Raw genomic sequence first — 22834 nt, 5'->3', positions numbered from 1 at the left:
TTGGCCTTCATATCATTATTAGTCTTCTCACCCTAGAGATAAAAACCTAATAGTTTCAACTTTATAAATTTTTTAGGTTCACTAATAATTCGTCATTGCATATGTCGTATTTTGTTCTCAATATTTATGACACCCATCTAACATTCACATTACAGTTACCTTATCATTGCGATGTTCTTTCTTAAAATTCTAATATTTTGATTCACATAGTAGCTTTTTGAAACGAAGGTTCGATAAAATATATCCTTTAGCATTAGGGGCACACACACCAATCACCTAATATTTCACTTGTAGATCTCCATTGACCATCTTTGTAATAACTGGATCATATGGGTCAAATGTTGGTGACTCGAACATTTTAATTTAACATTTATCTTTTAGATTGTCACAAAAAAAAGAGACTTAACACGAAACTTAGTGGAATGCCTAATAGAAAATTGCGGAACGACAATCTATATACTTTTATACAACCAAGGTTGTAAGAATCAGGATTCTATCTAGGATCGTTGAGAACGTAATGTCAAAATCGATAGAATCAGATTATATGATCGTGTGATCCTATAAATATAATATGCTTTGGATTATTAATTGTCAATTATATTTGTTCATCTTTTAAGTTTTAAGGTGTGAAACAATAAAAAAATAGCAAATGCATAATATATACTTTTATCATATAAGGTGATACAATATGTACAATCAACTCAAAGTCTCACCCATCAAACTTCAAAGTACCAAGATAAAAAGCTTACAAATCACAACCACAACATAACATAACCATAACCATAACCATAACCATAACCATAAGCTATTACACATCCCAAATGTTTAAAAAAAAAAAAGTACATAACAAACATAAGCATCAACAATTATATCTTGATTTTACAAAACAAATTTATCATTATCATTGTGCTCATCATAATTGACCATTGGAATGAACTCATCCATTGCCCAACAACAATCCACCGAGTCTGACTCACCAAGCTTATTATTACTGTCATGGTTCAGTCCCAGTATTGATTCCAGTTCTGACATCTGCCTCTCCACTTCGTTCTGCATCCCAATAACATTTTCAATATCTTCCCAATTATCCATGTTCATTACTGGTAACTGAGCCGACTCTACCGAGTCGTAACTCAGCTGTGTTGACTCTGATGAATTTGACGTGCACTGCCGCTTCGATGCAGGAGGAGCAGGACAAGTTTCTTCTGGGAAGTTGAGCTTGGCCTTGTCGCCGCGTATCTTCTTAGCAGCGGCGTCGTAAGCACGGGCAGCTTCTTCGGCCGTGTTAAAGGTGCCAAGCCAGACCCGAATACCCTTACGCGGGTCACGGATCTCAGCGGCCCATTTACCCCATGGGCGTCGCCGTATACCTCGGTATATGTTTTTACGAGTTCTCCGATTCGGAGTCGGTTTAGGTACTTCCTCCACTGGGTTATTGCTCGTTTTCAGCCCATCAATTGGCAGCCCTATCACAAACAATACAATCCCAATATTGACCTAATATCATAGGAGTACTAGTAATTTTACCAACTAACATCATGAATTTCAACCGTTGATATAGTTTGATTATTGTCGATATCTCAAATTTAATATTAATTAATGTTTTATAAAGTTTGATTTAGCTGAATTAATAATTATTATTATTGTTAAATCATCTTATTATCTGTTATTAATTCTTCGTATTTAGCCCCTAAATTTTCGGTGCTCTACAGGTAAAGTGGAAACGGAGTAAATAAATCTTCTACATGACGTTGATGAAAGTAGAGACGACATATTAAGCAAGTAACATGTACCATCAAAAATGTGATTTAAATTTAACTTTCTCCAGATTTGACTGTTTGTTGAATAATTTGTACACAAATAGGAAAAAGGTTCATGTATTTAGTACCATCATTTTCAGTTGCACTAATTATTCGTCTCCTAAAATATAATTAAAATTAGTCAATGATCCAATTTCCTAAGCAAATTTAGAAAAAGGTGAGAAGAAAAGTAACGTACGGAGCAAGGAGCAAATAACTCCATAGATTTCTAACAAATTCTTATTCAAGGTTCTATATATGATTCATGTTTTGAACAAATTTTTAGGAAGAAAACAGGGAGGACGTACGTAAATACAGAGGAAAGAAGAAAGGCGACTTACCGAATTGTGAAGGAGAGTAGGGTTTGGGAGACAAATTGGAAGAGGTGAGAAGGTCGACGTCGAGTTGAGACCATAGGTCTTGGGTGGTGAGGTTGCGGCGGCCATGGTTGCCGGGGATGAGGTCTGAAATAATTGCACCTCCGCACATTTTCTAAACTTACTAGTAATATGCCACATTCACTACTTTTCCCTTTTCTTGAGGGTTTTATTACTCTTTTTAGAGAGAAGGGGTGTGAGAGGGAAAATGAGGTGAGAAGGGTTGGTTGTTTTATAGAGGAAGTGAAGTGCAAGATTGTTGCATGTAATCATATGTCATATGTGATATTTTGTCTGTTTTACTGAATGTTACATTTTACTTTTTATATAATTTAATGTATTATTTTGATTGTTTATATATTGAAATATACACGTTTAAAAACGTAAAAAAATTTAATATTATCAAAATATGTAATTAATTGATTTAAAAAGAATTAACTATGTTTTTGCTTATAAATTAATCGTAATATATAAAATAAGTTTAAACAAAATATAATAAACATAACGTAGCAAGTATTTCAGAACGGAGGAAGTATAATAAAGTAATTCAAGAGGAAAAGGACAAAACAAATACTACTATTTATTTATGTGATATAGATTAATAACACAAAAAATAACAAGAATAAAAGTCATTCAGTATTCTAAGAGACCATCTCTTTAAGAAATGCCTTAAAATATCGAACCTATTACAATTAGATTTAAAAGAATGCTATTTAATTTATGTAACTGCTTTATTAACTGCACGTGTTTAAAGTAGACATTTAAGATACTTCAAAAAGACGTTTAGGATACCTCTAATTGGGGTTTAATATACCACAAATAGTCATTTAGTTTACCTCATGTAGACATTTAAAATACTAAGTAGGGTTCACAATTAGGGAAGGGGCATGGGTCTTGGACCCTAAGGGTCTAGACCTAGACCTAACTCAGCCCTAGCTTAAGGGTCTAGATCACCTATTGTTTGACCCTATGGATCCGAGTCGGATCTGGGTCTATGACCTTAGGATTCGAATCCAGGTATACACGTTTAAGACCCAGATCGTCCCATGAATCCAATTACACCTTTTTTAAATATTATATTAATAATCATGTATTTTAAATTGTTTGATTTGAAATTTTGTTGTATTTCTGAACATTACGTCATTTTAAACAACTTTCATAAACGTTATATACAGGTTTTTGTTTAACTACTTCTTTAAAATGTATTTCTTAGGTTTACTTTTCTTGCTTTCTTTTTTGTTTTTTTCTTTTGTATTATCACATTTTCAGTCCTCGTAGCAATAATTAGAGGAATTCTTAGGACATGTTCTCTTCGTCTGATCTGATTGGATCTGATCTGAATTTACTAAGGTCTAATCTGATCTGATCTGATCTGGTCTGATCTGGTCTGATTCAGTCTGATCTGATCTGAATCTTTTTGATCTGATCTGATCTGGTCTGATCTGATCTGATCTGATCTGGTCTGGTCTGATCTGGTCTGGTCTGATCTGGAACTTTCTGATCTGATCTGAATAGTTATAATGATTATTATTATTATTATTATTATTATTATTATTATTATTATTATTATAATAATTATTATTATTTATTATTATTATTATGTCTTATTATTAATATTACATACTACATAGTTATAATAATAATAATAATAATAATAATAATAATAATAATAATAATAATAATAATAATAATAATATAATAATGATAATAATAATAATAATAATAATAATAATAATAATAATAATAATAATAATAATATAATAATAATAATAATAATAATAATAATAATAATAATAATAATAATAATAATAATAATAATAATAATAATAATGGTATGGTCTGATCTGATCTGATCTGATCTGGTCTGATCTGGTCTGGTCTGATCTGATCTGATCTGGTCTGGTCTGGTCTGGTCTGATCTGATCTGGTCTGGTCTGGTCTGGTCTGATCTGGTCTGGTCTGATCTGAAACTTTCTGATCTGATCTGAATAGTTCTGATTTGATCTGATCTGATCTGATCTGATCTGGTCTGATCTGATCTGATCTGATTCCAATAAGAATAAGTAATAAGTCAAAAAAATAAGTTGAAGAGAACACCTTCTTAGAGTCTTCACCGTTAGGTATGTTCGTCGGAACTTAGTCGGTAAAAGTTTTGTCTAAAAGGAAAGTCAAATACTCCTAACAAAGAAGAAAAACTAAAAGAGTAAATTAAGAAATACTTTTTTTGGTCAATGAGTGGCATGATAATATTGGGTGGTGATCAAATTGATAGTATAAAAGTTTTATTATTATTATTATTATTATTATTATTATTATTATGGATTCTAATTCTAAAGACTAAAGTTATGAGAATTTTAGCGGTGCATATTATACTCTTCATAATTAAATCTTCAGTAATTTTGTCTTAATTTGCCTTTAAGACAAAATAGGAGTAATAAATTATAAAAAATAACAGTGAGCAATTTACAAATTTTGATTCTTTTATGAATGACACAACTCCTTGAAACTGTGATATACAAGTAATATTATGATACACTAATTATATATACTAATACAACTAATACTATAGTAATAATACAACTAATTTGACTAATTACATATTAATACTACTAATAATACACTAATACTACTAGCCAATACTAGACTAATACGACTAATTACATACTCATACTACACTAAGACTACTAGTTACGACTAATACTACATTTAATAATAATAATAATAATAATAATAATAATAATACAACACTAAGTGGTAGAAGTGTTAGTTATGTTATAAGTTCAATAACATAGGTTAGAATATCACTAATCAACAGATGGCCTATTGGTTGGAGTGTGGATGTAATACCCATGAGGTCTGTCATTTGGTGTGTAAGCTGATTGTTGAGGTGTTGGGTGTGACGTGGGTGCCATGTGGGTTCCACATGGGTATGACATGATATATTCTTTCATCCAATTTTTTTTTTCCAACCACCCTAGTGGTCGGAAATTTTTAAAAAACTTTTTTCTTGTTATTTTGGGATAAATTTGGAAATTGTGTTTTCCAACTAATTTTCTACTATTTATTAGTTGGAAATTAATTGAAATTTCCTACTATTTTCTGACTAACTTGGTAGTCGGAATTTCCGACTAATATTTTGACTGTTTTCCTACTAAAATAAAATTCCGACCATTCTGAACCGACTATCCCAAAATAGTCGGAAATCAGTCGGTATAGCTCTATACTGACTGATTTCCGACTGTTTTGGGTGGTCGGATTTGTGTCTTTTTTTTGTATTGTTCCTCCCGTTCTGTTCAGGGTTTAGACTGGCTAAACCGAATTGGTAACCCGAATGAAGAATAAGTAAGACCCGGACCCCATACCAGAGGCAACCGATCCTGTCCGATTTAGTTTTGGTCTCAACTGGTTCCAGTCCGGACCGCGCGGTCCGATCACATTTTGCACACCCCTATTCAGTGTATCAAAGACGTTTGATTGTTTAAAAAAACTTTTTTTATGTCCTCATTTAAGACACTTAAAAGAATCCTTGTCAACCCTCAAAAAAAACAAAAAAACATTTAAATTACATAAACACAATCACAACACAAACAACATCAAATACACCAAACAATAAATACTTTAACAAATCCTTAACCCCTACTTGATATAACCTTGATGTCTACTTAACATACTCTAAACCCTTACTTCACATACCATAAACCTCTACTTAAGATACCTTAAACCCTTACTAGACATATGCTAAACCCCTACTTGAGGTATCCTAAGCTCTTGCTTGAGTTATCCTAAATCCCTACTTGAGTTGTCCTAAATTTCTATTTAAGTTACCCTAAACCCCTACTTGAGTTACTCTAAATTCCTACTTAAAGTACCCAAAACCTATACTTAAATGCCATAAATTCCAACTTGGTAGACTCTAAATCCCAACTTAGCATACTCTAACTATAAGATCAAGAAAAGAGGTCTCTTTCCTCTTCAATAGTTGCTGTGACGATGGAAAGGTTTCTTCATATCCTTGTCTTACTTTTGTTCGCTGTTATTAAGAATGAACAAAATCGTGATAAATATTCTTTACATGTTTTTGTTTTGTTGCTGTTAGTAGGAATGAACAAAATCGTGAAAAATGTTTTTAACATGTTCTTGTTTTGTACGTTGTTAGTAACAACAAATAAACCTTGACTTTAGATTTAAACACGAAGACACTTATTTTACAGTTCTAAGTCAAAACTTATTTTTTTTCATTTTTTATTAGAAAAAATCTGTTTATTTTAAATATTCCGTATTGACTAGCTTCACCTCACCTAATTTCCTTTCTGTAAATAATTTAACTCTTAAAAGTTACTTCTACGTGGGAGAAGCATTTCTTCACTCACTGCACAAGAATCTATCAACAAATGAGATCCAAATCCAATCCATATCAAAGTAAGGGGGCTGCGTCTAGATGACTAACACAATCTGATAAAAAAAATAAACAAATATTTTTTTTGAAGAGAAACAAACAAATATTCTCTTCACTCACTTTTCATTTTGTTTATCTATTTTTACTTTATTATAATTTTTTTAATTAGAATGTCCTTTATTTCATATTAGTTGCAACATTAGCATATATAACATTATTTATTTACCACTCTTAATTTGTAATTAATTTTTAATATATAAGTTAAAATATAGTCAAGTGAGATCTTATTTAATTCGTCTGGTTGCAAAGATTAATAATATCAAATTTTTACAATTTTTTATTATACGTGATTAAAAGATATAAAAAATTAAATTAATATATTAAACTACGTGATAAAGTAAAATATTGCAAGTATTTTAAAACTATATCATTTCTCTTTTACTTAATCTATATTCTATACAATTAAATGACCCCACCAACTTTAAGCCCAAAAAAACTATGATTTCAATTTCAAGGAGACAGGAGTACATTTTATATGTTCCTTCGCTGTTATCATTATCAACTCGATACAAATACAATAATTTCAAATTTTTTTATTTCAATTGAAAAATAAATATTACCTTTTAAAAACAGTATCAAGGAAAATTATCATTATGATATAAATACACTGGATTTTACAATTTTCTATACGACTTATTTGATTAGTGGTTATTAAATGGTGGTAATGAAAATGAATTATAGTGTAAAATTTCATCAAAAGTTTCATGTCATTCCCATGGCAATGAAACTTTGATTAAAAAAAAAATTTTTTGTTAACAAATTTTCGTTATCACCTCATACCACATCTCCCAATGGTAATGCATAGGAATGAATTTTATGAAGAAAATGAGATGATTAAAGTTGGATAAGCATGACCATCAAAATAGCCAAAAGATTTTTCAATCAAAATTACACTAGTTTTCATTACCATTAAAATTGTTTATTATCGCCTATCAAACGGACCGTTACTGATTTTCATGTAAAAAATTGTTGTTTGTACTAGTGTAAAGCGTGGAATGCCAAAGAAAATAAATTTTCTCACATAAAAAGTGTATTTTTTTTCCTATATACAGTATCTGGGAAAATTCAGATTTTTTATACTCGGTACTTCTATTTTTCAATTATGGTAAGAAAAAAAATAAGTGGCTGATGCTCTTATCAATATTTAAGCTAGAAGATATGGCAGACTGTTCCTGAGTTTTTGTTTTAGTCTCTTTTCACAGCAAAAGAAAGAGCGAGGAAAAATAAGTCTCATGCTTTATTTTTTATTTTTTATTTTGGGTTATATACACACACCGACTTTAAATATTCTATATTTGCCATTGCACATATGTATACAACAAATTTTTATATTTTGTATTTCCCGCCATAGTATAAAATTCTATCATCTAAATGCCATTTGTGACTGCCACCTAAACTCCCGCTCTACTATAGATTTTTTTTGCTTATTTGTCATTTCTTCAGCAGCATTTCCAAATTACTGGGTCACCCAATAATAGAAAGATAGCTTAGGAACTTGTAGTTCTGTTTCTGCATGACAGAATCCTTTAAATCCTGGATCTTTGCAGCTCTAATTTGGCAATAGTACCCAAGTGAACCTCATCTGGACCATCGGCGATTCTTAGGGTTCTTGCTGTAGCCCATAAATGTGATAACACAGTGTCCGATGACAAGCCCAGGGCGCCATGCACCTGCATAGCCATGTCAAGCACCTGCAGCGCCATTGTTGGAGCAGCCACCTGTGCAGCATCAAACAATACTTTAATCCAGTAAAACTACTATAGTCTAAACTTGATACGTATAATCTGGACAAAAAATGTAAGTCCGATGCCTGAGAAAGAAGAAATTGTCGTTTTTTGTAGTACTTAAGCATCTATTGTTCTAAAAGGCTCCGAAATGGTTGAGATTTTGAGATATAGAATAAAATAGGAAACAAAGATTAGAAAATTGAAAAAAAAAAGATACCTTGGCCATTGCAATGGTTCCCCGAGCCTTTTTATTACCAAGTCGATCAAGTTGGTCAGCAGCTTCCAGAACCAGAAGTCTGGTTTTTTCTAGCTCTATCCGGCACTGCAACAGTTCATTAAATTACCAAAAAGATGCATGATGTCAATCCATAACACAGCTTAGGCTTGCTGAAAACTAGAGCCATAGTGAAAATATCGGCCGCGTCAATGTTTTTGAGGTTACTGCAAGTCAGTAGCCACAATATAGGCCATGCCAAAAGTGTTTCGGACTGTAACTGTAACTGTGAGCGCTTCCATTTACACTGACTGGAGTAAGGTTTAAGTGCCACAACAGTACAAAGATAACAATTTAGAAAAGCCGGTGTTACCTTGGCAACATCCGAAAGGAATGAGCCTTGCTGAGCAATCAGTTTACCAAAAACCCTACGTTGAAGAGCTCTTTCAGCCATCATCCGCATACCACGCTCTGCAGCACCAACAAGTCTCATGCAATGATGTAGCCTTCCAGGTCCTAACCTACCCTGTAAAATAACAGAATGTCATAATCTCATTTGACAGAATGTTCTTCCATTACCGTATGTTGGCGAACAAAAGACGAGTAACACTTGTAACAAAATAAACAGTCAAGTACCTGAGCAATTTCAAATCCACGTCCTTCTCCCAGTAGGATGTTCTTCGCTGGCACACGTACATTATGAAAGGAAACTTCAGCATGACCGTGTGGGGCATCATCGAAGCCAAACACCATAAGTGGTCGTTTGACATGCACGCCAGGAGTTTTGATATCAACAAGAATCATAGACTGTTGCTTGTGCTTTGGGGCAGTAAAATCTGTTTTACCCTGCACATTATCCCATCTTTGAATTATATGACAGTCCATTACTTGCGTGTAAACTAAGACTCAAGTTTATTGTTCATCCACCTCAGAAAAGGGAACTAACCATAACAATGAGAAGTTTGCACCTAGGATCCATAGCTCCACTTGTCCACCACTTGGTTCCATTAATGACGTACGAATCTCCATCTCTACACAATTCATAACATACAGTACATAATTAAAGTCTGCCAGTAGAGACAACATATGATTTGAACCCTGATGTATAAAAGTAACCTTTGCAATGAGGCAAACTGTCACAATTCAAACTATTGTATGCTCAGGATATGCATGCAACAGATGCAAGCACTACCAAAGACGCATGTTAACCGAAGACTTTGAGTCAAAATTGAAGAAACGAGGCCCTCACAAGAGTCCAATACTTGGTTGGATTCTCTACAAGGTGGTCATTATGACATCGATGGAATCTCTCGACTCTAGTACGGGTGTGGGACATGAGTAAGGGATCCGAGTGTCAAACTAGTCAAGTTCCAATGTTTGGGGCCCCGAGACTTGTTTCAGAAGGGTCCAAAATTCATATTCAACACAGCTTGATTCCAAATTATCATATTCCTCAGATTCAAACCTCCACAAACCTTTAGACCCGACAATAAATAACACATATATTGGCGTTTTAAGTTTATATGAAGTATTTTTTAGAGTATTTAGACACTGAACATAACTAAAGTTTTCTAAATAGTTATATTTTTAATAACTATCAATTAAAAGGCTAGTAAAACTACAATAGATAAAAAAAAAGGAGTATAATCACTACATATATGGAAGGGAAAAGAGGAGCTTTGAAAAAAAAAAAAGAAAACTCAACTTTTCTTGAATAATGAACGAGGATGCCCTCTGCTTTTTTTTATCTCTCGGTCATCCTTTCTTTCCCCTGGCTCTCTGCATCCCCCTTTTCTCTCTTCTCTGCATCTCCTTTCACTTTCTCCTCTTCTCTACATCCACATTCTCTCACTCCTCTCTTCATGTGATTCATGCATCACGATGATACAAAGAAGATGAGAATTGAGAGGGAGAAAGAACATTTTCATAAACTTGCCCTAAGTCTGGTGCTGGTTTCAGGAATAAGGGATTCGACAGATTGAAGGGTCCATGTTCTTCCCGACGAATGCGACCTGTATTCTGTGTTGACATCTGGTATGTGTCATACACACACCACTAAGGTGGGAGATAATGCTGAGTCCGAGCATAACATAATACAGGGGGAAAAAGCCTACTTAGAAAGGAAAAGACAGAACATGTAAGATAAAGGTGGAACCTATTTTTTATAGTTTCCGCAAATGCATCAGCGATCACAGTTTTTTCCCAAGGTCTAACTACATAAAGTCTAGAAACAGAGGCTTCCAAAAGACAAAAAGAAAATTATTCAGGACATCCCAATAAAGGGAAACTTGGCAAGCTTGAAGGTGTGAGAGAAGATGCAACAAAGCCAAAGAAGCTAGTCTCTGATACTTGCTTTGTTTTCTTAGCCAACCAACTTCTTTCAAAGGGTTTCATTGATATAGACAAGTCATTTTTTTAAATTAGGGTCCATGGGAACATAATAAAAATGGGCATGAAACACAACATCAACCTTACAAAGACAATTAGACTATTCCACATCATACGAGTTTTACAACCAAGTAAACACTGATAAAATCACTAGGATGGAAATTACAATATTGGGCAATGTACCTACCTTATTATTGAGCACTCAATATTTGTAGCATCAGAAGATGCCACTTGCGGTTCTGTCATTGCAAACCCAGAACGTATTTTTCCATCAAGCAATGGAATAAGCCATTCTTCTAGTTGATCTTTATTTCCATAGCGCAGTAAAACCTGCGGTAGAAAGTGCGTTATGATCAGCCTTCTGCGCTATTTCAGGGCATCTTCCTAGTTCATGCAAATTAATCAAAGCAGCAGCCAAAAAATGATAATGAAAAAGAAATGTTTACTTTTGTAAGCTTGTTAAACAACAATTACCAAATGCAGATTTGTAGCATTAAAAAATGATGAAGACTGCCACATACTTCTCTGTCCCCCCAAGTTTTCTACAAAGGGTTTTGCACCAATATTAAGGAGTAGTTTATGTAACACCCCGGCCCAACGGACCAATGGTGACTACTCATGGAGACTATAGACTAGCCCCACAAACCAACACAAGTCTTTCCAGTGCACTTTGGCCTCACTCGTGCGCACCTAGGAAAACTTCCCAGAAGGTTACCCATCCTAAGATTGTTCTCCACCAAGCACGCTTAATTATGGAGTTCTTAGCAAATGGGCTCCCATGAAAATAAGATGCACCTTGTTGATATGAGTAGTTTATCAATCCTTTTTCAAGCTAAATCTGGGGAATTACACTCACTCCCACTTAGGAATACAACATCCTCGTTGAACCGTAATTTCAGGATCTTTTCCCCTGGTGCACTGAACACACAATCAGCCACGGTCGCAGGGTTGCTCTGATACCATTTACAACACCCCGACCCAACGGACCACTGGTGACTACTCATGGAGACGGTAGACTAGCCCCACAGACCAACACAAGTCTTTACAACGCACTTTGGCCTCACTCGTGCGCACCTAGGAAAACTTCTCAGGAGGTCACCCATCCTAAGATTGTTCCCCACTAAGCACGCTTAACTGTGGAGTTTTTAGCAAATGAGCTCCCATGAAAAGAAGATGCACCTTGTTGATATGAGTAGTCTATCAATCCTTTTTCAAGCTAAATCTGGGGTATTACAGTTTAGTTGTAAGGAGAATAAGACAAAAATATTTATATTGTGGATATTAAAAGAGAGAAGAGATGTGTGGATGAGAAATAGTGAAAGTAGTGAGAAATTTCCATTAAAAAACAGAAGAAATGTAGCAGACCCAGGATAAAAATAGAAAATATAGCAAACTCAGGGGGGCAGGGGGCCAAGATGAAAACAGAAAATTGAATTATGTAGCCATCCTGATTTCATATTGAAACAGGCAACACGTATGAAAATTTTTATCCTCCCAGTTTGTTATTTACATCTCCTATGATTCTCAGTCAAACTCAAAGAGTGATGAAAGTAGAGAAGGAATAATCAGCAGCCCCTGACAGAGCATCTACCACGCATATATAGAGGTGTCCAGCCTGCAGGGACACAGGTGCCAAGGTGCACCTTTTGAGCAATACTTACAAGCTAAATAAAATAAAACCATTGTACTTGGGTGAAACTCAACCGCAATTGTCTATCAAGAGTTTTGAGGAAGTAAACCCAGCTCTTTTCCACCTTGATGAAATTGCTGCTCGGAGAGAAAATCAGGCACTAAAAAGGTATATTTTCTTTACAAGGTCCTACTTTTTTGAGGAAGTAAATTAAAGCAAAATATAACCTGAATGATAATTTGAGGAGAAAATATCACGTCAACATTAAAGTTTTGAAGGTAAGAAAGAATTGGCTGAAGATAGAAAGTGAATTCATATAATTAATGCACACATATAGATGTATATACATGTGCAGTGTGCACATGCGAACATATTTTAAGTGTGTACTCCCACAAGCATATTTATGTTAATACTTTAACAGATTTACCATGAAGCTAACTGCATTTGATAGTAACATTACCTCCATATTTCCGGTATCAGGTGCTCCACAATTGAAAATTTGAGGAGCCCAAACAGAACGACCCATAATCTCACACAGATGTCCATATTCAAGATTTGAGAGCCCTGCTCCAAGTAAATTACCACGTCCATCTTCCAAGAAGCTCTGGCCTTTTCCATCAGAAAACAATTCTCTAGCACGCTTAGCACTATCTAACTGCATACAAAGCATCAATAGAAACTATTCTCAGGCCTTACAAGTTACAATAGATGCAAAAGGTCAAAAAATACTAGAGCAACAAGTTTATTCTATGCATTAAGACCGCAAATTTCCAACAACTTAGTCAGCACTTAAAAGTAATCATGGACAAATTTTGGGAGAGCCACTCCTCTTAAAAAACTCTGGTTAAAATATCATCCAGGAAATAAAATGTTCGTATCTCAAAATGTTGGTACATTAAAATCACCTCAAAAATCAAAGGCTGGATAAGTATTTTTTTTATCAATGAATGATAAAAACAAATTTAGGTATCCAAGATTTTTGGAGCCAATTGATTATAATGCAAGCAAGTGTACAAAAAGGCTAAGCCTTTTCATAGAACTCTCTTGTGGTGAGGTGATTGATGAAAGAGTCAGGATGCTTAGCATCATTGCATGGGATTGTCAATACTTAACAGCAGCAGGTGGCTTTCATTTCATAAGACTACAAAATCAGGATCATAGATCAAAGATATATGATTATTAATAGATGATTATGAATAATGTGGATCAGAGCATTTCAAAGATATACGATTATCGTTAGCAAGCAAGTGTACAAAAAAGCTACCCTGTAGATTAAGTGTAGGATTTTAAGAAAGACTCTGAGCTCTATGAAATGTGTGGTTTCTCACCAAGTGCATCAAGTAATTGAGACAAGTAAATTTTCCACACGTGTTGAAAGCATGTGAAAGGAATGTCAGAATAAACAATCAATAGTTTGTGACAAGACTGCTTCACTAAAGATGAGCTTGTCTTTCCATTTAGTCTCTGGAGCCCATTATGCACCTAAGAGAAGCAGAAAAAATTTCGACATTCATTGTGAAATTTTGCTTGTTTCATGAGGCTTTATGGCATACAAACTAAATCAATTGAACCCTTTTTTCTTACTGCATCCCAATAGAACTAGATAATGTATCTTGGACCACATAAACGCTAAAAATCTGGAAGTAACCCAAAAATCGGAAAGACTACTGTCAAAATGAGGTTTTGTTGACAATGGCCTTCTAAAGTAGAGTGGTTGAGCAGAAAGCACAAGGGATGAAGTCCTTTAGCTTCTGTCCAGATGTTGCACCTAGTACTATCAGTTGGCAGCAGGAGCAAAAACATATCTTGTATATCAAAGAATGGAAATCAAAGTAAAGAAATACGAAATGGCAAGGTAAAATAAAGACTGGTTTTTCTACCGTCAGAAAATGACTGCTTAAATTACTAGTACGGGCAGAGCATTCGAAAATGATATTCTTTCTGCGTATTCCATAAGGCTACTGAACAGATTTTTTTTTAATTTGTGGTAGCTTTCAAGCTTTTTAACTGGCGTGAACCAAGGTGCATATGTTGTTTCGTCAACAAATCCTTGTAAGAAAGGGGATTTTAGGAATAATGATGCAAATTCCATTGCCCTTTAATAAATGTACAAACATGAATTTTTTCTTGGCACATTTATTCTAAAATATCAATGAAGTGTGGCAAAAGAATATTATTATAGAAGGACATCATTAGCATAGAAAGAAAAGGAGACATAGCAGAAAAGTCAGAACCAAGATACATACAGGTATCCATAAATTCCATAAACCTTCTTCCTTTGCCTGCTGCTTCAACTTCTCTTCCATAGGGTGAACCGTCCAACGAGAGGGACTCAGAGCAAGTTTATAGAACTCATTCTCCATGGGGTATATATGATTCTCCATGAATTTGATCAATTTGTTCCTGAATGCTATTACCCTTTCACTAGAAACAAATTTGCCTCCATCCTTCACAGAATCTGGAATTCCATGTCGAAGATCATTCTTGTGGGTATGATCTTGAGACAATGTGCCTAAAATGGAAGCAAATGTTAATTCAAAAATAATGCCACGCCAACTGCTATATACGTACACCCTCTGCCTTTGCCAAATCGTAACATAAAAAAGTGTCAACTTTTGTAATCCCTAAATCCAACTAAAACATTTTTAAACCTCACAAAGGAGATGATTCTAGTCACTTGAAAGGTAGCATTTAGTTCACAACTGAGAAATAATACCTAGGCAGAGGTTCAACGTATAAAACTCCATTTGGTATTTATTCTTGACGCTAATTTTGGGCTAAAGATTTATAGTTCTTAGAATTCGAATTATTACGGACAATATTGAAAAGATCACTTCACCAAGCGCCCATGATATTTTGCTATTGATACAAGGGCTAAAATACAATTTTGCAAGCAAAATCAGTCAACACATTCAAGTATCCTGACGTTGTAACTGAAAATATCAATCATACAGTAATGCTATAAACACCCCTAATAATTAATTACAAGAATTAACTACAATTCGTAATATAGTATTCTTTTGGGAACTTCTGACAGAATCACGCTTAATGCTTATTATTTCTATTTTTATCCTCTTACAATCAGCCCTTAGGGTGCATATACTTTTTTCCTTGAAGTATATATTTGAAAATAAATATATAAATATATAGCAACAGCTCTGTAACTAAAAGAAATACCAGATGGAAGTCGCTCCGGAAGTACGGTAGTTTTAGCAATAAATGACCATGCATAGTCTACAAGAACATTAGTTTTTTCTCCAGCATGGATGGCTCGCTCTCCTCCTGAAGCATTACCCTGTAGTTTGGCAAAGCAACATTAAATTAAACATAAAGAGATACAGCAGCACTGCTGTAAAGTAATTCAAATTTTTAGAACAAATCAGAGAATTTGACAAAGTCCCCACCATAATCCATCTGTTGTAGACGCCTGCATAAATAGCTGCTGCACGAAACAGAGAGAAAGCAATGTAGAACTTCCAATGAGCAGCAGGCCATGGTTTTCCCTACAATTAAGAGTTTGCATATATAATAATTAACCAGAATCTATAACAGCATTACAAAAACAAAGGCAGTAGCTGAAACCTTGTTTATACTTCGTACTACAAGCTGCTTTACACAACATGAGTTCTAAGTTCTAACCGTTTAGGAAATGACCCGGGTTAGTGTTGAGATTTTTAATTGGCACACTAGCCTATTTAACTAAAACATATATAAAATTTACGCAAAACATGAAGATCAAAGCCAAATAATATAATGCATATTTTCGAATTCCAATATATTACAAACTATACATACAACGATGTCAAAAACCAGAACGTACTGTAATGGACTATAGTAAAATGGTTCACCAAAATATTAATTTAAAAAGGCGCAAGGCACAGTCAGGCCCAAAATGGTCTTGGAGCTTAGGCATGTACAAGGCAAAAACCTTTTTACGTGAGGTGCACTTTTTGCTCAAAAGTTTATAAAACAATTCTAAAGCATAATATGATATTCATATTATGATTGCATAAACGACTAATATAGCGTCAGAAATGGCAAGAGGGTACCAAAACCCACATTTTAAAGCATTTTATCAAATGATTATCACATTGTTAAGAAAGAAGAGCAAAAAAGAACACATACAAAGAATAAAAAGTAAAGAATTTAGAAGAAAGAAAAATGAAGAATCAAAGAAGAGGAAATGAAAACTGGAAAATTAAAAGAATAAACCATCAGAGAGAAGACGACAAAAAATTGAAGAGGGCGTAAGAGAAGAAAAAAGATGAAAAAAAGAAAAACGATGAAGATTCCACCATAAAGAAGATAGATAAAATAGAAAAATAACGAAGGTACCTAGTAATGGTAGAGACACTAGTCCACTAAGTTGAAAGATTGTAAGCAAATCCTTTTTTTTTTGCCATTGTCTCTTTTTCTCTCTTCGAAAACAAGAGAAAATTCTTTTACCCTTTCTTACTCTCTTTTCAAAGAAGACAACTATTTTTTGTCTAATCATTCTGCGAGATGATTATCAAACTCAAAAAAAGAACAAAATGTGTAAAGGGTATGTGGTCAACCGGAAACAACCTCCTTGTTATTTTCAAGGTAAAATCAAATCCCTACCTAGATGGGGGCTAAATAATGGCATTGGGTTGATGAAAAATAGTATTGAAAACTTGGAATATTCATTTTAGATAGCTTTGCCTATTGAAAATTTAAATGTGCACTCAATTTTTTTTTTAATTATTGGAAAATCTGAAATATTCAAGTATTGGTAATCTTCACCATAAAATATATGTCACAGGAATAATAAGTACAAATATCTGCAATAAATATATACAAGGACCACCTGAAGTATTGTTACTATTTAAATTCTATTCAATGTGAGTACTAAAATGTTGGAAAACCTGAAGTATACAAGTATTGTTAATTAAAAATACAAGCCACAGTAAATCTAGTGCAATTCTCGGTAATAAGTTCAGATTTCAGATAAAGAATATCAAATTATTTCATTAGTAAAAAAAATTCAGATAAATGCAAACCTTAAAGTTTAAACAAGGGCAACTAAGTTAAGATAAGGTTTAAGGAGAGAATCTTTGAAGGTTTTCTGGTACGTCACAATTAAGTGAAATTTCAAGTAAGAGAGACAAGCATCGTGTCCAAATATTTTAGACAATATTTTATCTGTGTGACTGTCAATATAAAAACCACAATCCATAAGGCATTCTTAACAGTATTCACTTTGACATTTTGTGTCGTGGTCAAAATAACAATTTATTCATCTTTTCCTTGCATTAGGTGTTCAAATTTTGAATCAAACAGATGATGCTCACAAATTAAACCAAAACATGCTTGTCCTGACAAATATGTGAGGACACAGTAAGTTATAGTAATAGCACAATGTTTGGGGCCATACAGAAATCAAGAGATTGGCATTTACCTAAGTTTAAAAGAGGAACAGGGACTAATTCATTTGTAAAGCCAACTAACAACGCAATCTAGAAGATAATATAAACAATAACAGTTTTTTAAATGCTACTCTAATTGTAGTATCACAATGCATAGCTTACCGCTCCAGAACAGTAATCCGCTACATATTCAGCCATTGATGGAATCCCCTCTGGTATTCCGGTTTCTTCAAGCCCTTTGTCCTGACCTATCTTATCAATAGAAGCATCTACAACATATGGCTGCAAAATATATTATACATGGAGTAAAAACACAAAAACTGTATCACAAAGAAAACCATAAACTAAACATCAAATAATGGCTGGCAAGCTGATTAAAAAATAACAGACTTAGCTCAACCAGGAAAAAGAAAAAGACTTTACAGTGATAGCCAAAACAAAAGAAGAAACAATTGAATTTTGGTACCAAGCAACTGTAAGCAACATCACACATTTGATTTCCAAGAGTAGACAGTTCCCAGTCCAATATTCCAATAACTCGATCCTGCATTAACCATTAAGTATTAGTCGACATAGGAAAGGACTTTAATCTACAAGGGTAGGTAAAAAAAGGATGATTTCAAATATATTACCACAAGTTCTAAACAAGAACGTGATACTATCATCATATTAACTATGCAAATAAATACTTCTATTACCAAAATATATGATAAGCATCAAAGAGTTTACAGGACCGAACCTCATCTGGATGGAAGACAAGATTATCAATCCGAAAATCACCATGAACTAGACCAGAAGCAGATCCAGATGAATCTTCCAGAGGTATATTGTCTTGCAACCAGCTGAATAACTTGAGCATTTTTGGGTTTCTCTCTGGCTTACCTTCTGATGTTGATGCCAGATATTGCTTTCCCCACCTTTCAACCTGGGTAATACCATTTCAATAAGAAAAAAATCCCATACACATTACACTGTTATGAAGACATTAAGAGAAGATAGCCATTTTCATTATCTACCATGAGCAAGTATTTGAAATAGGAGAGGCTGGAGGGCTGAAGTGGAAAATAATATGAAGAATTTAGATATATCTATTGAGATGTTAGAAAATTGAAATGAATGGATGAGAATTCTTGTGAACGACCATTTATGAAGGCATCCGACCCCAAGGCTTTGACATTGTTGTTGTTGATGTGTATTGATGATGAAACAAACTTACTTGCCCAGAAAAAAATATAATCAACAAAAGCTGACAGCCTAAAATAATAAAACAGCATAAGAATATGAGATTTGATTTATAGAATCAGCTATTTAACTAACATAACAAAAGGAAATGCACCATTTCAGGCGCACCTCTAAATTCCAAATTCTACTTTGAAAATTGACAACCTTAAGTGCCTGCAGGCTGCAAATGCAAACTACAGTTAGGTCTAGGTAGTATCTGCATATTTTATACTACCTTGTTCTCAAGTATAAAACAGAGAATTTTTTTCCTTCTGATGTTTCCAATGTTTTTTGACAAATCGTGGTTTATACAAAACATCCAAAAGAAAAAAATGGCGAGCATCGAAAGGCAGCGGAAGTAGTAACGATAAAAGTGTGTAAAGAATGCAAGACTACAGATGCTACACAGCTCCAAGTGTTGAAATTATAACTATGCACAGTATCTCATAAAAGTTTCATAAACAGTTGGTAGAAACAGTCTTGCTTGTTAATTGATTAAACATAAACAGCCCATCCGTTATCGATTATATTTGCACAGCTCTCCGTAAAGAAAACTGAGATAATGGACAATGAGTCACAATCAATCACTTCCGAACAGTAATGTACTCAAAGATATAGTTGCTAAGCTAAGAAATTATTTATTTGAAAGATTAAGATACAATACTTGAAAAGTTTTTATAAGGTCAAATTCCCTAGGTAACATTATTTGAGAGCAAAAATAGTGCGCCTAAACTTGGATAAGCAAATTCACTTGCCTGCCTTTTGCAATAGTTGTCAAGACGTCCAAATTTTCCTAGACCAATAGCATCAACATCAACTTGATGTAGAGAAGCTAACGCGCGAGCGAACTCTCGATAAATTTTACTCTTCTTGAGTGGTTCCATGCCCTAGTAAAAGTGACACTGATATTAATGGGAACCCAATGTTTGGATAATATACACGAACATCAACATAGAATATTTACAGCCTACAAAAGAAGAATAAACCACATACCGGAAGTTTTGGATTCAAAAATATGCGACCATCTAAATACTCCATAATATAAAAAGAGGTTCCAATGACGCTAGTATCAGTACACAAGCAAAAGACCTTTGGAACTGGTACCTTGGTATGAGTACCCAAGGCATGTAAGACCTGTTACGAAAACGTTTAAACAAGACATAATTTATCATCAGCTTGGTAAAAATGTAATATACATGCACTTCTCACCACCGTTTATTTGTTATGGAATCTTGTTAAGTTAAGATCTGTACGGAATATATATTGCTTAGCAGAGGGTATATTAGCATATCCTTAAATCTTCAATCTCACGTTTTGTTTCACAAATTGCATTGTTGTATATTGATCATTAATTATTGCATACATACTAGTGTTGATTTTATTGAACTCTACTATAATAGATGAGTATATCTACAGAAATAATTTCTCAGTATACAAAAATACATCTCGTGGCACACATAAATCGCTAGTTTTCTTTCTTTTCCTCTTTTTACCTTTTTAAACCACATTCCAAACATATCTTGTTTAGCTGATATCTAGACTGATACATTACACATAGAGCAGAGTAAGCGTCCCACATTACCTTAAATTCTCTCTCGACAGCATGTGCAGAAGGGAGCAGTTTTCCTGGGGGTCTTTTCCTCAGGACATACCGCTTCGAGATATCATCCCCATTAACTTGCAATAAGAATGTAGGGTTTGACTGACCATGACCAAACTACAAAAGCAAACATGAGATCAACAAAACATAACTACACAAGTAATTGATATGTAACAATGGTGTAGACCATAAATGTCGTACCATAAGTACGGAAACAATATAAGCATAAATGCGTAACTAAGAACCATTCTGCTTTTCTAAAAATTATCTACTTATTATCTAAATTCATTCAAGGGGTACTGATTTCTTGTCTTATGTACTATTAATTTTGCAATTAATTTTTTGTTGCAACTGAAAATTCTAGTTATCCAAGTGTGCTTAGCAAATAGGGTAGTTTGATTACAATGGAAAGATTTATGGATATTATTACAGCACATATCCCACACTTAGGCTCGACCTTGCCTCATGGCTCGGTTTATTCAACTAAAATCCCTATATTGTTTTTATCTGGGTAAGGCTGGAAATTTCCCTACACGGAAGAGAGAAGTGGAATATAATCTTCCGTGGTGAGAATTGAACCCATAGGTGGATCTATTTGAGAGCCAAAGGTAGCATATGCTACCCTTAAAATTTGAAGGAAAAATAGCTTTTAAAGTGCATCACAGGAAACATAGATTTCTTCTTCTCCTCTCGCCTCTAAAATTCTACTCTAATGCTTCATCCTGCCCCAACTTGAACCCTTGTCAACAGGCCAAACCATATTCTTGACTAAAATCCCAAACATTATGGAGTTGTGTAACATATGACATAGAAGAATGGTATTCAACTTCCAAGTGGATTCAGCAAACATAAAGAAGGAAGTGTCCGGTCCACTCTATATTAGAATCCTGGATTCACTGCCACACATCATTCATTTCTTTATGAAATATACATGAAAGTACAATTGTATAAACTCAAACTACATACTACACAAAAACGAATGCTATAATTAGGTCTAAATTTACATAATTAATCCACTAATTAACATGATTTAGATTTCTATTCTAAGACCTCAATCATAAGTTTAAACTTTTGCTCGAATGCTTCCTTGAGACTAGCTACTGCAAACAAGCAAATTTGATTTTCCATCTGAAACGACCCGAAACGAAGCATAGAATGCAACAAATGAATGAAAAAGGAAGAATCATTACAAAGGAATGAAAATCATAGCAAAGAAGCAGTAACCTGACGAATAGAGAGATGAGAGGGCGTAACAGCAGAAGGGAAGCCGTCGACATGAAAACGACAGTAATTGAGAAGCGATGAAACGTCGAATTGGGGATCCAACGAGGGTAGAGTGTCCATTGTTAGCTCTGATGTAAGCTTCGCCATGGAAGAGCTTGCTGCTTGCTTTGAGAGATCAAAAGTCTTGTGATATGTTTGTTTAATAATGGGAATGGATAGCTACGAGCACACTGTCAATTTAAATAATCGAAAATTATAAGGATTGGATTATGGAATTGACTAACTAATTATTAAGTTGACCATCTATCTTTAAGAGATGGAGTTTGATTAGAGACAAGGAGGAAAGGAAGAAAATGATGGGTGAAAATTGAATAGAGAAGATCTTTTTGGAATACTTTTTCACCTTAGTTTATTTTAAAATAATAATAAGGAAAATTGCTATAAATAAACTTTCTTTTCTAATATGCTCATGATTTTCAAAACAACTTTCTTCCTCGCACAAAAATATATCTTAAAATTGCTCTCAAACCATTTATTTCTAATTAAATCATTACTATTTAATCACAATTGTTTCCGCTCGAAAACGAGTCAACTTAATTCACGAAGGAAGGGGTTTGTTTGTGAAGGTGGATCCTGCTGTGGAAGGATCCAAATAAACTGAATCGGGTTCGACTGGGGACCTACAAAACGAACAGAGTTATTTGTACGGGAGCGGTTTCCCGAAAAGCCCCTCCGACGCTCAAGTCAGTAGTCGGTAATGTAAATTAAGAAATGAATGTAAGTAGTCGGGAGAGTTTAAGAGAGAGAAAAA

The 22834-nt window shown here is 34.1% G+C and overlaps 2 protein-coding genes across 2 annotated transcripts; both read right to left on the bottom strand.

Annotated features, from left to right (window-relative positions):
* Window positions 1-643: 643 nt before the first annotated feature.
* LOC130817715 (ethylene-responsive transcription factor ERF071-like) lies at window positions 644-2396 on the bottom strand. The gene is made up of 2 exons (XM_057683572.1): window positions 2141-2396; window positions 644-1466 (listed from the first exon to the last, which is right to left on the bottom strand). Exons 1-2 carry the CDS (start codon window positions 2286-2288, stop codon window positions 880-882), a joined length of 735 nt encoding a protein of 244 aa, XP_057539555.1. The 5' UTR covers window positions 2289-2396; the 3' UTR covers window positions 644-879.
* A 5450-nt stretch (window positions 2397-7846) lies between these two features.
* Window positions 7847-22404, bottom strand: LOC130817706 (probable acyl-CoA dehydrogenase IBR3). Its single transcript, XM_057683562.1, has 17 exons — window positions 22024-22404; window positions 20782-20916; window positions 20193-20333; window positions 19955-20086; window positions 18718-18903; window positions 18445-18522; window positions 18141-18260; window positions 15996-16094; window positions 15769-15886; window positions 14838-15103; window positions 13052-13246; window positions 11149-11291; window positions 9520-9604; window positions 9210-9419; window positions 8947-9099; window positions 8577-8681; window positions 7847-8350 (listed from the first exon to the last, which is right to left on the bottom strand). Exons 1-17 carry the CDS (start codon window positions 22168-22170, stop codon window positions 8159-8161), a joined length of 2505 nt encoding a protein of 834 aa, XP_057539545.1. The 5' UTR covers window positions 22171-22404; the 3' UTR covers window positions 7847-8158.
* Window positions 22405-22834: the final 430 nt, after the last annotated feature.

This window comes from Amaranthus tricolor, chromosome 1 (genome assembly GCF_026212465.1).
Source record: "Amaranthus tricolor cultivar Red isolate AtriRed21 chromosome 1, ASM2621246v1, whole genome shotgun sequence".
NCBI lineage: Eukaryota > Viridiplantae > Streptophyta > Magnoliopsida > Caryophyllales > Amaranthaceae > Amaranthus > Amaranthus tricolor.
The sequence above is the reverse complement of the archived record's forward strand: the minus strand, read 5'-3'. Positions and strand labels throughout refer to the sequence as shown.

What these genes read in the sequence shown, in the direction of transcription:
- LOC130817715 (XM_057683572.1), bottom strand. Translation starts at nt 2,288, where the DNA reads ATGTGCGGAGGTGCAATTATTTCAGACCTCATCCCCGGCAACCATGGC. An exon ending in CTACTCTCCTTCACAATTCG is followed by an intron (nt 1,467 to 2,140) that starts GTAAGTCGCCTT and finishes TGTTTGTGATAG; the next exon opens with GGCTGCCAATTGATGGGCTG.
- LOC130817706 (XM_057683562.1), bottom strand. Translation starts at nt 22,170, where the DNA reads ATGGCGAAGCTTACATCAGAGCTAACAATGGACACTCTACCCTCGTTG. An exon ending in TCCGGAGCGACTTCCATCTG is followed by an intron (nt 15,104 to 15,768) that starts GTATTTCTTTTA and finishes CTTCCATTTTAG; the next exon opens with GCACATTGTCTCAAGATCAT. An exon ending in GAACCATTGCAATGGCCAAG is followed by an intron (nt 8,351 to 8,576) that starts GTATCTTTTTTT and finishes GATGCTGCACAG; the next exon opens with GTGGCTGCTCCAACAATGGC.